The sequence below is a fragment of the Rhodnius prolixus genome, unplaced genomic scaffold, assembly GCF_049639745.1.
Source record: "Rhodnius prolixus isolate KJV_2025 unplaced genomic scaffold, Rpr scaffold_11, whole genome shotgun sequence".
NCBI lineage: Eukaryota > Metazoa > Arthropoda > Insecta > Hemiptera > Reduviidae > Rhodnius > Rhodnius prolixus.
Window position 1 is genome coordinate 2,735,212 of NW_027411625.1, and position 16,994 is coordinate 2,752,205.

The following is a 16,994-nucleotide window of genomic DNA, read 5'->3' on the forward strand; positions in this document are numbered from 1 at the left end:
GAGATATGGAAGGTTAAATTTTTGAGGTATTCCGAACCGTTCAAATTTCAAACCTTCATATCTCTCTTCGTATTGTTCCAATTTGAATGATTTCTTTACTGAATTTTGAAGAAAAGTGGACCCTATAGCTGACATAAATAGCAATGTTTTAGTGATGATAGTTATTCAGATATGGAAGGTTAAATTTTTGAGGTATTGCAAACCGTTCCAATTTTAAACCTTCATATCTCTCTTCGTATTGTTCCAATTTGATTGATTTCTTTACTGAATTTTGGAGAAAAGTGGACCCTATAGCTGACATAAATAGCAATGTTTTAGTGATGATAGTTATTGAGATATGGAAGGTTAAATTTTTGAGGTTTAGCAAATCGTTCAAATTTTAAACCTTCATATCTCTCTTCATATTGTTCCAATTTTAATGATTTTTTTACTGAATTTTGGAGAAAAGTGGACCCTATAGCTGACATAAATAGCAATGTTTTAGTGATGATAGTTATTGTGATATAGAAGGTTAAATTTTTGAGGTTTAGCCAATCGTTCAAATTTTAAACCTTCATATCTCTCTTCATATTGTTCCAATTTTAATGATTTTTTTACTGAATTTTGGAGAAAAGTGGACCCTATAGCTGACATAAATAGCAATGTTTTAGTGAAGATAGTTATTGAGATATGGAAGGTTAAATTTTTGAGGTATTGCAAACCGTTCCAATTTTAAACCTTCATATCTCTCTTCGTATTGTTCCAATTTGATTGATTTCTTTACCGAATTATAGAGAAAAGTGGACCCTATAGCTGACATAAATAGCAATGTTTTAGTGATGATAGTTATTAAGATATGGAAGGTTAAATTTTTGAGGTATTCCAAACCGTTCAAATTTCAAACCTTCATATCTCTCTTCGTATTGTTCCAATTTGATTGATTTCTTTACTGAATTTTGGAGAAAAGTGGACCCTATAGCTGACATAAATAGCAATGTTTTAGTGATGATAGTTATTGAGATATGGAAGGTTAAATTTTTGAGGTATTGCAAACCGTTCCAATTTTAAACCTTCATATCTCTCTTCATATTGTTCCAATTTTAATGATTTCTTTACTGAATTTTGGAGAAAAGTGGACCCTATAGCTGACATAAATAGCAATGTTTTAGTGATGATAGTTATTGAGATATGGAAAGTTAAATTTTTGAGGTATTCCGAACCGTTCAAATTTCAAACCTTCATATCTCTCTTCGTATTGTTCCAATTTTAATGATTTCTTTACTGAATTTTGGAGAAAAGTGGACCCTATAGCTGACATAAATAGCAATGTTTTAGTGATGATAGTTATTGAGATATGGAAGGTTAAATTTTTGAGGTTTAGCAAATCGTTCAAATTTTAAACCTTCATATCTCTCTTCATATTGTTCCAATTTTAATGATTTCTTTACTGAATTTTGGAGAAAAGTGGACCCTATAGCTGACATAAATAGCAATGTTTTAGTGATGATAGTTATTGTGATATAGAAGGTTAAATTTTTGAGGTATTGCAAACCGTTCCAATTTTAAACCTTCATATCTCTCTTCGTATTGTTCCAATTTGATTGATTTTTTTACTGAATTTTGGAGAAAAGTGGACCCTATAGCTGACATAAATAGCAATGTTTTAGTGAAGATAGTTATTGAGATATGGAAGGTTAAATTTTTGAGGTATTGCAAACCGTTCCAATTTTAAACCTTCATATCTCTCTTCGTATTGTTCCAATTTGATTGATTTCTTTACCGAATTATAGAGAAAAGTGGACCCTATAGCTGACATAAATAGCAATGTTTTAGTGATGATAGTTATTAAGATATGGAAGGTTAAATTTTTGAGGTATTCCAAACCGTTCAAATTTCAAACCTTCATATCTCTCTTCGTATTGTTCCAATTTGATTGATTTCTTTACCGAATTATAGAGAAAAGTGGCCCCTATAGCTGACATAAATAGCAATGTTTTAGTGAAGATAGTTATTGAGATATGGAAGGTTAAATTTTTGAGGTATTGCAAACCGTTCCAATTTTAAACCTTCATATCTCTCTTCGTATTGTTCCAATTTGATTGATTTCTTTACCGAATTATAGAGAAAAGTGGACCCTATAGCTGACATAAATAGCAATGTTTTAGTGAAGATAGTTATTGAGATATGGAAGGTTAAATTTTTGAGGTATTGCAAACCGTTCCAATTTTAAACCTTCATATCTCTCTTCGTATTGTTCCAATTTGATTGATTTCTTTACCGAATTATAGAGAAAAGTGGACCCTATAGCTGACATAAATAGCAATGTTTTAGTGAAGATAGTTATTGAGATATGGAAGGTTAAATTTTTGAGGTATTGCAAACCGTTCCAATTTTAAACCTTCATATCTCTCTTCGTATTGTTCCAATTTGATTGATTTCTTTACCGAATTATAGAGAAAAGTGGACCCTATAGCTGACATAAATAGCAATGTTTTAGTGATGATAGTTATTGAGATATAGAAGGTTAAATTTTTGTGTTTTTGCAGACTGTTCAAATTTCAAACCTTCATATCTCTCTTCGTAGTGTTCTAATTTTAATATGCCTCGATAATGTGTTTTCTGGCAGCGACCAAAATATCTTCAGATCGAGTTCTGTTAATGATGGCTCTGATTTCAGAGGCTGTAAATAATCTATATGTAATCTTCGATCCTGTACTAGAGATGTCTTTCGTTGTTTGTTTGAGACAGATCCATTGGCTATAAATTTGTTTACGTTATAATCGATCTTCTTTATAATCTTTTAATCAATTTTAAAAAGGTTCTTTTTGAAATGCTCAATTAACTTGAAATTTTTTGATTGCTTTTTTTCTATTTTATGAAATGCTATTATTTGATAACGTATTTCCTAATGTTTTGAAAATACGGTTTAACTCTGTCATTACTGTTTCAAATAATAATCATGTCTACTTTTATGTAAGCATTAGTTATAATATACAATCAGTTTTATGATTGTAAATAAAGGAAATACTTTTGAGGGATAGCGAAAGTAAATTCAATTTTAGTAATTTCTTAGATTCTATGTTCCATACAAGATATTTTACTTACCTGCTCGCTATTTTAGCATAAGGCTTTTTATCTTTTAGTCAATTAGGGTATCATTCGGTATAAGAAAAAAACACTGCAGTTTTAGCTTGTATTTTTTTTTGGTTTTGATTTTATTATAAAAATTATCGTATATATCAATTATATATTTAATCTCCTTAAAAGACTAACATACAAAGTGGTAGAATTTGTTTAAAAAATACTTTTAAGAAAATACAAAAGGCATATTTGTACAGTATTGCATAAAAGACATACATAGAAAAATATAATAGCATATTGTAATGAAAAATAGGAATTATATTGTCAATTTTTTTTTTTTTTTCTGATTAACGTAAAATACTTTTAATTTTTTAAATATTATTTCACATTTATTTTTATTTTTCGCGAAGTGCTTACCAAATTAGGTACGTCTTTGTGTTTTTTATTTACTTAAAAAACAAACATTGATTACGTGTGATGGTTTTTGCTGACAGTGTATTTGGTTTTAAATATTTTTCAATATATATACATTTTTTTAAATTTCTGATGATTTGTTTTTAAAAACTTCGACCTTATTGTGTAATATTAAAACTATAACTGAAGCTATAAAATTGTTGAAAAACAGAGGCCCACAATGTTTGAAACCTAAAAATTTTAAGCTATATTTATAAAGTTTGGGTTTTTCCCAATAGTGAGAGAGAATTCATTTCAAATAGCAACCCAAACAAGTTGAATTTTCCCCATAACGGTAGACACCACAATAGATAGTCTTAAATTAAGAATAGTTTTCTGGTGAATTGAGGTCAAAAAAAAAAGTAGAAAATGAATATCTATGCAACTGTTTCGACAGAATTTCCCCTTTTGTCTTTATCTAAAAAACCATTGTGGTACTTTTCCGTTAGCCGGGCGCAAGTGAAAAAACAGTTTTGGGTAAAACAGTTTATAGTTGAACGTTTTTGACTTTCCATTCCGTTTACTTGGCTCGCGTTTGGTTTACAACAATTGGCGACATTTGCGCCCGGCTAACAGAAAACTACCTCAATTTATTCCTAAGTTAATTTATAGGCAATTTCTGGTTGTTAGTAATGATTCTTTTTAAGTGTTATGTGCAATCATTACGGTTGTAGGGAAACAAGCTAATGAAAAGCATCATCCCATAAATATTATTGAAAGATTCAAAATGTGGGACTTAACCAAAGGATGCTGAGAGTACCATGGACCAACAGAATAACAAAATGAGGAAATCTTTAAGACAAATTTGGATAGAACAGAGAAATATTATTCTTTATTAGCGTAAAGAAATTGGGGAAACCGCTTATTTTTAAGGGACATCTAATGAGAAATTGAAAAGAAAGCAAATTGTCTTTAGGCTAAGAAACTTGCTGGAATGGACCAGGTTTTAAAAAACTGTCGGTGACCTGGTACAAACCAAGCAGTTAGACCATGGGCAATACGAACCGCCACAACATCCAATAGTGCCGATAGTCAGATGAAGCGAGGAGAAAAGTAAACAGCCAAATTGCTTTCATTTTTTTTTTTCTTGAGTTATTTTAGGGAGAATCATCCATTTTTCTAAGGCCAAAAATAATGATTTAATTTACACTTTCATTGCAAAATAAACACACTATAATGTGCATTCGCTTTTTTTGTGAACTTATTAAATAAATGTGCGCCTGTTTATAAGTATGTTTATGAGTAATAAAAATGAAATTTTCATCTATTATTATATAATAATGTGTTATAGAAATAAATATTATTGAAATAGACATAGGGAAACTGTTGAAACGTCGTGAAGGCTAGTTTTTCTTTCCTGTTCTTTTTGACCCTATCCTCCTCGCTTAACTAATTTTCATTTAAATAATTGGTTGTCAAGAAAACTTGTAATTTTCTATTAAGTTTTGTAACAAATTATCTTTTCCTGGCTATTCGCAAAAGAGAAGAATACAACTTTTAACAATAATTAACTAAATTTCGTAACCTAAACTTGTTCTATAGGGATAATTTTCAATTAATTGTGAAATCAAATGGTACATATAATCCAAAATATTTATGCAATAAATATTCAAAAAATAAAATTAGCGAACATTTTATTTATTTTCCGTACCTTGACCTGAAACCTCACAAAACTTTAAAAGAAATGGATATAACTTAAACAAGTCTTGAAAACCAAATGCACAAATATACAAATTACATTTATGGGAACCTATTTGGCTAATCTGTTCCAAAAAAGAAGCATACATTAAATACATTAAAGCATCCCCCTTTAAGTTAAATACAATTTTTTTTTTTTTTTTGGCACATTTTTAAAAGAAAAACTAAAAACGACGTAATAATGTAAACCACATTACATTAATTTTTAAAGTCGAAGTATTTTAAAAAGAATCTTTAGAAAATGATAGTAAAGATTCAATTTAATAATTGATTTTATTTTAATTTTGTTACAGAGATGCATTTGTTCGATGGTAAAGCCCATACAACTAATTTACCATCGACTAATATGTTGGGAATACATTGGTCTATTCATATCTGATTACATTAAGTGTGTTCCATTTTTAAATTCTATTTCTTTGGTAAAGTATATTATTTTTTTTATATTTAGCTTAATTAAAAATAATACTAAATTATAAAACTAAGTCTTTTCAGTTTAATATAAGTTTAAACAAGTTGGTTTGTTTATTCTCTTTTTCATGCCAAATTCTTATTGTACTCATGTTTATATTAAATGTATATTTTTTTTAAATGCTCAATATTGTTAAAATAACCTTTCCTTTACACCTTTGGATCGTATTTTTGTTTTTGCTATTTCTTGGAGATTTCTAAAAAATGTGGATGTGATTTACATAATTTTTTAATGGAATATTTTTTTTTCTGTTATAAATATAAATACAGCTAATGGTGGACCTTTAAAAGAATCTATAATGTGGCACCCACAGTATTTATTTATAAGCTACGTTTTTCAGAACAGTTTTTTTTTTATTTTTTATTAGACTGTGGTTGAGAGAGAGAGGTAAAGCTTAATGAACGTTTTTACGTGTACGTAGAGCTGAAATCTGGTCATTGCTAATATAAAGAATTTTACTCTAAACCAAAACTATACAACGTTTCAGATACGAGAAAAAAAAGTCAACACCTTAAACTTCTAACAGTTCTACGTGAAGGGCATCATGTATTGAAAAATATTAAATAAATAGAGTTCTTGGTTTGTTGCGACACTTAATATAACCTTAATGAAATATATCTATAACCGCCTAAAACAGAACTGTATTGCCATTCTTTTATTATTCAACAATCGTTTTAAGCATTGCTCGTATTGAGCGAAAGTCTGGGTACGTTCACAACGGAGCTGTGAGCATAGATGATAGCGGAGATGATAGCAGTGATGCATCAGCGCTTATAGAATAACCTAGTACATTCTTAAGAGAGCGTGCACAACGAAGCTTCGACTAGTGACTCATACTCGCTGCTATAAACGAGCATAGATGATAGAATTGAATTTTTCATTTTTCTGCTAGCTGAACTCCAGTATCGGAGCTTCAAAATGGACGTCGAAAAATTATTTAGTGCTGTCTTTACTCATTATTTTTTATTATTTACTTTTCAACAATATTTTGTTTTTTAAATCGTGCTTACATTTATTTTCATGTGTATTTATTTGTTTTTTTTTTTCAATAAAATCATTACTAACCTAAGAGTAATCACTAGTTTTTCTTCTATGGTTATAGGATTTCCATGACAATTTTTCCAAAGTTTTCTTAATTTTGACCTTATTTTTTCTAAAATATAGTCGAATGTGGGTGGACCCATCCTCACATATTCAAAAAAACGATCCGGATAATTTCTAAGTTCCTTATATAAATGGTGAAATTCGCCCAAAGTACTTCGTTTTTTATTTATGGTATGTACATGATATTTTCTAAAGCGTTTTTTCTTTAAAATATACCTTTTTGTTGCTGCTGAACATAAAAACTCTTCTTCACTTCTCGGACATGTTGCATGTATCACAGCTCTGTTGTGCACACTAATCAGCGATTATATTTTACTCTATCAGTTATCATCTCTGCTATCATCTATACTCACAGCTCCGTTGTAAACGTACCCTTAGTAAACCCTCTCTCCAGTCTTAGGGCAAAGCCTAATTAAACTGTTGTAGGACTGAAAACTTTTTGTACTAAATAATTGGTATCTAGGTGAGTCGCGTTAACAGGTAATCTATGAATCCCACAGTACATTTGTGTTTTAAATAAAATCCAAAAAATTTTTTTTAAAAGCCGCATAACTGTGAAATAAAAAGAGAAAAGTTATGCCTTACATGATAAAAACAGAAATAATAATAAAAAGAAGAAGCTAAGATGTTGTTTGGTGAAAAATGGACAATTTTGTAACCTTATTTTTAAACCTAAACAGTTTGCTTTAGTATAAATACTCGTACTATTCTCCAATCAAATTCTTAAAAGAATATGGTATATTTTCGTAAAGAACAATGCGTTTTCCTTGTTTTAAGTTAAAAAATAATAATTGTAGGAGATTTTGAACAGTTCTACTTTTCTTTTTATTTGACATGTTTTTTGTCTGGTAAAAACTCTTTTTTTGACACAAAATATGAGTAGATTTATATTTAATAAATAAAATAATAAAACAAAATCCCCCTATAATCTTAAAATTTTTGTTTGAGATCTCTTGGGGGCCTCTTTCTTTTTTTTTTATTTCCACCAAATTTTATAAATATTAAAAGTAAATTTTCTTGAGAATAATGCTGGTCCCAGCTTATAGTTTTTGGCATTAAAATAATCCAAAAAAAAAAAAAAACTTTAATAAAGGAAAATTCAATTAAAAATATAGGAAACTTTCCCTTCTTCTAAATAAAGCTACAAATCAAAAATCAATTGATCGGTCAAAAAAAATATTCTTAATTTCTGCCTAAACTAAAAACAATAGGTTTAATTTAAACGATTTGTTTAATAAAGACAAAGCGATTAAGAGATGTTTAATTCGCTAATAGTTTTATAAAACAAAATATTTAACTTGATAATTAATTTTTTAAATAATTTTAAGATACGTCAACTGTGTAAGCTTTATTCATTGAACTGCCGGCCTTCTGACAGTGTTCTCTGGTTACAGACAACACTGTACGAGCTGTATGAAGCTCCTAGGAAAAGTGAAAAATCTAAGTGGCCAACAGCTGGATTCGTACCCGGGATTTGAACGCGTGGGAATCCAGTATGCTAACCACATAGATAATCTGTTCCCCTATCTGTGTATTATTTTTTTTTCATCATACGCCATTATTTTTTAAAATTAGGAAAATTGTTTTGCGTTTAAATAATACGACATCTTGATTTGACTGTGATCTCTTGAGTAATTTTCTTTTTCTATCATTGCCGAATTTTGTCATTTAATATTAGGTGTGATTATATTTTAATTTGGTTTTGGGTACTGTCAAGGTAGAGAAATGAGGTTATAAAAAATTTTATTTTTTGAAAAAAATAGGGTTTTAACTTATCTAAGAACCACTTAGAACAAACATTCAACAAAAGTGATTTTACCCCTTAAGCTTTAATGTTTTTATTGGCCATTAAGTAAAAAAATTAGTCGTTTTGTAAAAAATAAAATACAAAATTAAACGAAAACGATTTAAGATTGAATTCGCGTAAGACTACTAAGGGTGCGTTCCACTAAGCGACCACGATGACCACGCTCACGACCGCGATTTTGCCCGTTCCACTTGCTTGCGAGCGTTGCGATCGAAAACCCAAGTGGAATGGACTGTGGGCGTTTTAACCGTTCATGTAAACATTACATATGGCGGCCTCGAAAATAAGTTAGAAGTATGAAGAGGTTATTTTTTAATTTTAACCCCGTTTATAAGCAGTTATAATAAACTTTATTAATTATTGGTAAAGTTGACATTAAAAGAATATATATAATTCAATTTTTTATATTATATTTTAGTGGAGTATTTATAAAATTTACGTTTAAATAAAATTAAAATGTCTTTTGTGGCAACAGTTGGATATTTATTAATAATGCTTTAGAAAGTTCTTTATCTAGTTCCGATGAAGAGTGGAATGCAATTTTACAAAATCGCAATGATAAAAAGCGAAAACTTAGGCCACCTATTATTAGCTATCAGTGTAATTAAACTTTATTCAGATGAAGAATTTAAAAGTTATCTCAGGTAAATGATTTTGTGTTATTCAGTGATTTAGTATGTAAATGGATAAGTAATTATTTATTTATTTATTTTTTTGTAGACTTTCGAGAAACACATTCAATTATTTACATGAAATAATACTTTCATTTACATGAGATAATTTTTTCGGTCGCCATATTTTGTTTTAAAAATTACGCCATATTTTTGAACGCCCACTTCGACCCAGCTCTATAGATGGGGCGTTGTGGGCTTCGCGTGAGCGAAAATAGTGACGTTTTCGCCACGACCACAACGGCCGCGGTCGCCAAGTGGAACGCCTGAAGGTATGTTTTGATCGTTGTGGTCGCTTAGTGGATCGCACCCTAAGTTGTTTGTAGACTACTAAAGCAAAGTAAAAGTTTTTCACCAAAACCCTGCACAGTTACAAAAGAATGGATCAGGAGTATTCCGCCCCATATCCAAGTATAATTTCCCCTTCTAAGAATCTTTTGCGTTAAATGGTAAATTCTCAAATAATTATATATTTTCTCCGCACCAGATTTAATTTAGGCATAAAATAAACATCCATTTTGTTTCTATATCGTAAGATCAGAATGTTGAAAGCAGCTAACATAATTTTCGAGATTTATACAGTATAAAAACCACATTTATCTGTTATTTTTGTGCTTTCTATTTAAACAGAAATTAAGAATAAATCTATTGTGTATACTTCCCCGCGATATGTGGAATTTGATTTTATAATAAATATTAAAAACAAATAATAATTTAGAAATCTAAAACATGCTAGCTTAAAGACTAACCATCTTTACAAATATATGGCTATTTAAAATGGAATTATAATGTTTTAAAAGTAATCAATTAAAGTAACGTGTGTATACCTCAAAATAATTTTGTGAAATAAAATGAAAAAGCAAATAATAACCTTCAATAAGCAACAAATATTATTAGTTTTTTAAGTTTTAATACTAGTTTTTCAATCAAAATTAACTGTTGCTACCATTTTAACGATTACATTTAGTGGTGATAATAATTGTCTAGTGCTTTTGTTTTGTTGTTAGGCTCTCTTAGGAGTGTACGGAAGTTTTTGGTTTTTTCCCAAATTTGGCTGTTGTTAAATAGATTTCTTAAAAATGATATAGTTGCAATGGAAATAGTGAGTTCTATTAGGATAAATGAAAATTTAAATTGTTTTCAACGTTTCGATCCAACTTTAGCGTCTTTTCTTAAAAAAAAAAAAAAGGTTGGATATTGTGGAAGCTGTTGCCCCCCTCCCGCCAAAAACAAAAAAAACAAATTAACAAACACACCTCAAAATGTTCCTCATTTAACCAGATATTTAAGACAACTCTCAAATCAAGTAAACCTATATATGGTTTGGGAAATTTTTCAAAAATTTAATTGAGATTCTAGGGTCCCCTCCCCCCCCCAAAAAAGGCTTTTTAATGCACAGCGTAGAAACAAAAAAGACCAACGGTTAGGCCTAAATTGCAATGCTCAGATGGTGGCCTTATATCAACAGATTTGGAAAAATATCTTTGGAAAGCAACAGAGCCTAAAAAAAAGAAAAATCCAAATTTGGAAGTAAAATTTTTCAAAAAAAGGTTTTCCATTTTAGCGATTTACAAGATAAAACATGCACACAAAAGAAAATATTTCTCTGCATTTAAGCACACTAAAATACGTAGACCTATCATCAAATTACCACTAGAGGGTATTTCTAAAGGGCGATGAGCTTAAAAGATATCGCTTAGATTGAATATGTTTCATTCAATTAAAACGCTAAAACGATTAAAAACGCCTTTTCATTAAAACGCTATAAACAAAATAAATGAATTATTTCTTCATCTTTTTTTATATATAATAATGAAATATTGATGCTCAACTCTATTAAGAACAAATCTTCATTAATACGACTATTTTGTTTGTGGTTTACAGGGCAACAAAACCTTAATTTTTTTTTTGTAATTCTCTGTTATGTCATGAACATTGATAAGTATTACAAAAAAAAGCAAATTGTAATTTAAGTAAACTAAGTAACACTGCCCTAATAAAAAGAATGAAAATAGGTCAAGGTATAAAATACACGTTCATTGATCTATAATAACAGAACTCTATTACACAGGTGGAGGAGGAACCTTCCCTTGTGACCAACCTATAACAGTTCTAAAGATAATATCGTACTGTTTCCCCTCAAAAAAACCATCTCCGAAAAAAAAAATGAAAAAGCAAAAACCTTTTTCGTTAAAACAAAAAAAAAAGTGGAATGTCCTCTTTATGCTGGGTATAATCTAGTCCAAAATAATTGAAGGCAATGAGAAAAATAGGTTTTTTTTGCCAAAGTTCGATTATTTAGTTATTATTATTGTTTTTCTATCTGAACTTTATTTTTATCAAAAAAGGGATATGGCCGATGGTTAAGGATTTTTTATATATATTTTTTAAATCTCTGCAGAGCTACCAACATGAAAATATTTCCAATAGTAATTACAGTTGGAAAATTAAAATAAACTCTTTATTTGTGCTTTATGAACAGTGAAACGTATAATTTGATGTTATTTCTGTAAAAATGTGTTCACGTTTAAACTTCTGAAGATTATTTTTAAAGAACAAACCAGAATTGTCGGCGTAGTAAAGTACAATCTTTTCGTACTAACCGAGAACAAAGTACAAAGTTTTTGATTTGTTAAAAATATGATTTTAAAGTTTCTCATTCTCTTGAGGGTTAAAGTCTTTTGACGACTGTCTCGTTGTTTTTGTTTTACGAAGTATTTAGAATTAATATCAAAAGTGATCAAGTTTTTGTTTGAATATGAAAATTAATAAATCTTGTTGGAACTATTTCTAATAATTTTCTCTAAAATTTAAAAAAAAAATCTTGACAATTAACTTTTTTGATTCACATAGAGTTCGACCCAATTCCTTAATTTAACATCCTTCTGTTAGGTCTATCAAAACGAAATGATCAAATCTGAATTATCTAGGGTTCAGTAATGCTAACCACAATCGAATATTACCACTTTTTTTTCCTGTAATACGAAACCTAATATTAAATTCGAGAAAAACTAAATAAGGGAGCAATATTAACAGAAAGAAATAGTTTTCATTTAACACTGCAGAGGGATTATCTTCAGAAAATTACAACATCCTGAGAACCAATGAAAAAATAAATGTTTTTTATTTTTTTTGAACGTCCCAACTTTTTAAGCAAGTAAATTACTTCGAAATTCCAGATGGGAATAATTAGAATAATTTTCGACAAAATTTGACAGAAAAAGGAAACTATAAAGTCACACTTCTAGTAGAATATTTTGGCCAAAACTATAAAATTTGAAGGCTACATTAAGTTATAAAACAAAGCGCACGGAAATTTTGAGCTTTAAGTTACCATTTATAGCATTCAAAATTGTTTCGTGAAAAAGATAAACCTAAATAGCACTTTTAAAAAGGTCAAAAGATTTTAATAAAAAAAAAAAAATTCTATTTCTCTCAATCAAAACGGTTTAATGAACTTACGAAGATACTTTTGATTAAAATATAAGCACTTCCTCCAAAATTTATCTTAAAATTCAGATTTCCCAATAAAAATTTTACGTATAAAACTCCTTTTACATTGAATTTAATTTGTGCACCAGAAAAATAAATTAAAAGAATCGTTTAATTCCATATTTGAATTTAACAGATTTTTTTCTATTAAAAATTGAACTTAGAACTCATAAAATTCATCCCATGCACATACAAAACATCCGCTGAAAATGCAATATTTACTAGTTATGCCTTTAAAAAACTTTCGTGTTTCGAGAAATTACGTCACTTCTCTCTTTTTTTTAAGATTTAAAGAGCCGTTGCGACCGGAAATAAACACATCTTTGAATTTTATACCGAATTTTTATTGTACACAATTTGTTAAAGTAAAAAGGATTTATTAAAAATAAGTTAAATTTGATTGAAAAATTTAGTAATATTCAAAATAATAATAATAATAATAATTAAAATATAGCTTTTCTTCACAAAAACTAAAAATCAAAAAACAAAATCAAAAGGAATAGAAAAAGAATCCTACATTTTAAAATACTTACAATTTTGTGCGATTTAAAATTGTGGTTCTCCAAAATCTTTTCTAGTATTACCACAAAATTTTTCCACGCTGAATTCTTAATTATTTTATCTTTTATTTAAAAACTTTTAATAATAAAACAAGAAACTAAGTGAAGAATAGCTATTAGGTTTTGATTTATTCATTTTAATTTTTTAACGTCAGTATTTACATTATTTTTAATTTTTTTTGTTTTTAAATACTAATGGTATCACACGAGACTACAGAACTCTTTTATGAAACAATATAGTTCTGTACCTGATTAGTTTCATTAGTAATTTATATAAAGGGGAACATTTTAAAGTTTAAAAGGGTTTAAAACTAAAAAATAAAAATTAGAATGTAGTTTAAAATTAAACAGGAACTTAAACTTTTATAGTTAACACTAGAAAACACAGGAAAAAAAAGAGTTTTATTAACCCTGTAAATTTGCTTAAATAATTTACACTAATACCTGTAAGCTCGTATGGAGGTGTATCTTGAAACGAAGATTTACTGTAAAACTTCTTTCTTCAAAAGCCGAACTTAATTCATTTTTCTGCCCACCATTTGAATACAGTCAAATAATGAATTTCCAGTATCGTCCTTACTCTGCGGAAAATAGCCAATCTTGTTGATGATCCTTTGTACCACACTTATTTTCTTCTTGAACGAGGAACCGTTTTCATTTTGTTCGCTCTACGTTCTGCGCATGATCTTACATTATTTAATAGATAGCGAAATTGTAATAATTGGACAGCAGTAACCGACGGATCTGAACAACATTCTAACCATCTTAAAAATTTCTCACCATGTTTTAAGGCTTCTTGCGCTGTTTCTGGTGGATCATCTTCATCCGATGAGATAGTATTTGCATGGTTATTCTCTTTAATCTCTTCTTGTACATTATTGTTGTTCAAATTGAGCAGTACAGTATCCAATGTGGATTTAGATTTCACCAATGGTAATGGTTCTAATGGATTATGAAATCCATAATGTTTATACCAACGCCAAAACCATGATTCTGTGGATGTATTTGTCGTTAATGTTGTATTATTTGTTGTGGTTTGTTGTTGTTGTTGCTGTTGCGGTTGGATTGTTGTGGTTGTTAGTGTTGTCGTTGCAGCCGCTAATGGTGTTGATAGCATAGATTGATTCCAATGGTATTGATAATCCTCTTTTAGCCTTTTAGAATCTGATGGACCGCCATCCGTTGAACTAGTTGTTGTGGATAACATTGTTGTTTCTGGTGTATTGTCAAGGCTAGTTTTAATAGCCATTGCGTGTAGTTTGTCCTCGTTTTTGCACCATCCGCGAAGAGTTGATTCTGGTACGCCCATGACACGTGCTACACTGGCTTTTGATTCACCTTCATGGACTCTTTGAATTGCTTCCAGTTTTTCGTGTACGGACAGCTGGCGAACTTGACGTTTCGTACCGACCTTAGACATTGTTTATGTATATTTGTTTTTTTTTACACTGTTAAACTTTGTGTCATTTACGAAAACTAATTATGAAATATCACTGCACTTTCTTTTTTAAAGTAAAACTTTGAAAGTATGATTAACTTTTTTTTTCTTTTTTTTATGAGTACACTGCGAAAGTAGACTAGAGAGAAGCTGACGCAAGTGAGTCTGCTGGCCTGACTGTGCTGAAGCCTTACACTCTGCCTGTTGTGTTCTAGTTCGTATTTTGTCCTGCAAAGGAGTGGGGGACGAGGGGTTGTCGAGGAGGGGAGAGCAAAAGCGCGCCCCGTCCGTATAGCGCGCGGCCAAGAGCGAGACAGTGACGGCGTCTCGCGGCAGGATGAACAAGGAGGGGCAGATTACTCTCTCTCCTTGCCAAGGGGTGTACAGGACCAACAACTCGGCCATGGGTGAGAAGGGACCCAAGCAACCAGCCCAGAGGAAATGTTAGCGTAGTGTGTATGTATATATATATGTGTGTGTGTATGTGTGTGTATAAGCGCGCGCGAGTTTCCAGAGGGAGGCGCGCGCGTCTGTCCGCCTTTTCTACAGGCCAAGCGCAACACAAGAGGGGTTCTAGAGGTATATATATGTGAGTGTGTTAGTGTTAGAGCGCGTGTGTTTCCAAACGGCGGCCTAGAGCGCGAGAGAATTACTCGCAACCCTGGTCTGGCCGGCGGAACGCTCTCTCTCAGCGAGTGAAGGGAGCGAACATAAAGCCAGAATGAGAGGGCCAACTAGAAGAGCGTAGACGGGGGAACCCCGCCAACACAGAAGGGCGTGCAAGCAAAGCGAGAGGGGCCTGTGGAAGCGGTTGACGAAGAGGAAGGGACGCACGGTCTTGTCCTTTTGTGTCGATCAATACACCCCCCTCCCCTGGCCCTGACCATGGCTGTGTGTATGTGAGCTACCTCTGAGGCAAGGGTGGACAGTCCACGTTTGACAAGGGTCCACTCCCGCCGGAGACCGTTATGCGCTACCACTGCCACACACCGCCTACGGAATCAACCAACCATCTCTTCAATACTCCTAGACTTCAGTATTCGCCTTTTCCTCAACTTTCCAAAAAAGAAATTCCTCCTTCACCTTAACATCTTCCACATTCACTTTTCACAAAAATTTTAACGAAAAAAAGCAAAAACAAAAAAAAAAGTTCAAAAAGTAAGTACGAAAGAAACACAAAATTTACCCTCTTAATACCAATCAAAACTAAAAATCAATCACCAGCAAAGTTCAAACAAAATTTACAATTTCATCAATCGCTAAATTTTATGTGCCCACTGTAATGATACCTAAACCAATCAACCCTCTACGCTCTACAAAAACACTTACTCAATTTAGGGAATCACAAAACATGTATTTTAAACCACATTAAACCATATGGTCCAAAAAAAAATAATAATAAACTAGAAATAGAAGCATTATTGAATGAATATTTTCGCCTACTAACGGCTTCAAAAAAATAAATTCTTACTGTTATAAAAAAAAAAGTAAAACAAGTGAACCGTATTACTTAAAAGTTGTTTCAGATAGTTGCAGCAAATTAAAATCCTCAGCTTGGAAAAAAAGACCCAATTTAAGAGAGAGAATAATACAAAGCAATAAATTTTTTATATTTTTAGCTCTTAGTGAATCTCAAATTAAGAGAAAAATAAGAATTATTGACCACCGTTTAAACAATATTATTTCATATTAATAATTTTCTCAAAATAAAGCCTTTTATTTTAAAAAAAAACAATAAATACAAAAGTAATTTCATTCTTGAACATAATAAATAAAAGACATACTCTGAGTCCAAAAGACCATCCGTGGAATTGTTGACGACAATAATATACTTAAAACATCGCAAAAATTACTTTTAACTTTAATTATAATTTAAAAATCACAAGAATATTACAGAATATATTGTATTATACCATTATTTATTAGAATTTTGTTTGAATTAGATAATTATGACGGAAATTCCGAGCAAATTTACAAAAAATTTATAATTGGTTTCCATTTACGGTAACCATTTAGATATGTTTATTAGCTGCTCTTTTGTGAGACTCTACTTTTTCAAAAAAAAATCAAATGCGGAAACTCTTTAAGAGCCGAACACTCAGCGAGAAAATGATAAGTATTCTCTGGGCAAGGACATATCGCACAAAGAACAGCGGGAACCTTCATCATCTCTAAAAAAAACTCTATAATTAAGCTTAGGATTGAAGATTGGCGAGAAATCGGTCAAATAAAAAACAAACAC

The 16,994-nt window shown here is 30.5% G+C and overlaps 2 protein-coding genes across 2 annotated transcripts in view; one reads left to right on the forward strand and one right to left on the reverse strand.

The window, feature by feature from the left end:
* The window catches only part of lobo (coiled-coil domain-containing protein lost boys), a 51,273-nt gene extending 39,904 nt beyond the window's left edge, over positions 1-11,369 (forward strand). Inside the window, exons 11-12 of the mRNA XM_074138421.1 lie at positions 5,505-5,630; positions 11,334-11,369. Coding sequence (XP_073994522.1) covers positions 5,505-5,630; positions 11,334-11,369 — 162 coding nt within the window. The remainder of the gene's footprint in view (positions 1-5,504; positions 5,631-11,333) is intronic.
* LOC141459099 (uncharacterized) lies at positions 8,274-15,745 on the reverse strand. The gene has a single exon (XM_074137690.1). The coding sequence runs from the start codon at positions 14,732-14,734 to the stop codon at positions 13,940-13,942; it is 795 nt and encodes a 264-aa protein (XP_073993791.1). The 5' UTR covers positions 14,735-15,745; the 3' UTR covers positions 8,274-13,939.
* Between the last annotated feature and the right edge of the window lie 1,249 nt (positions 15,746-16,994).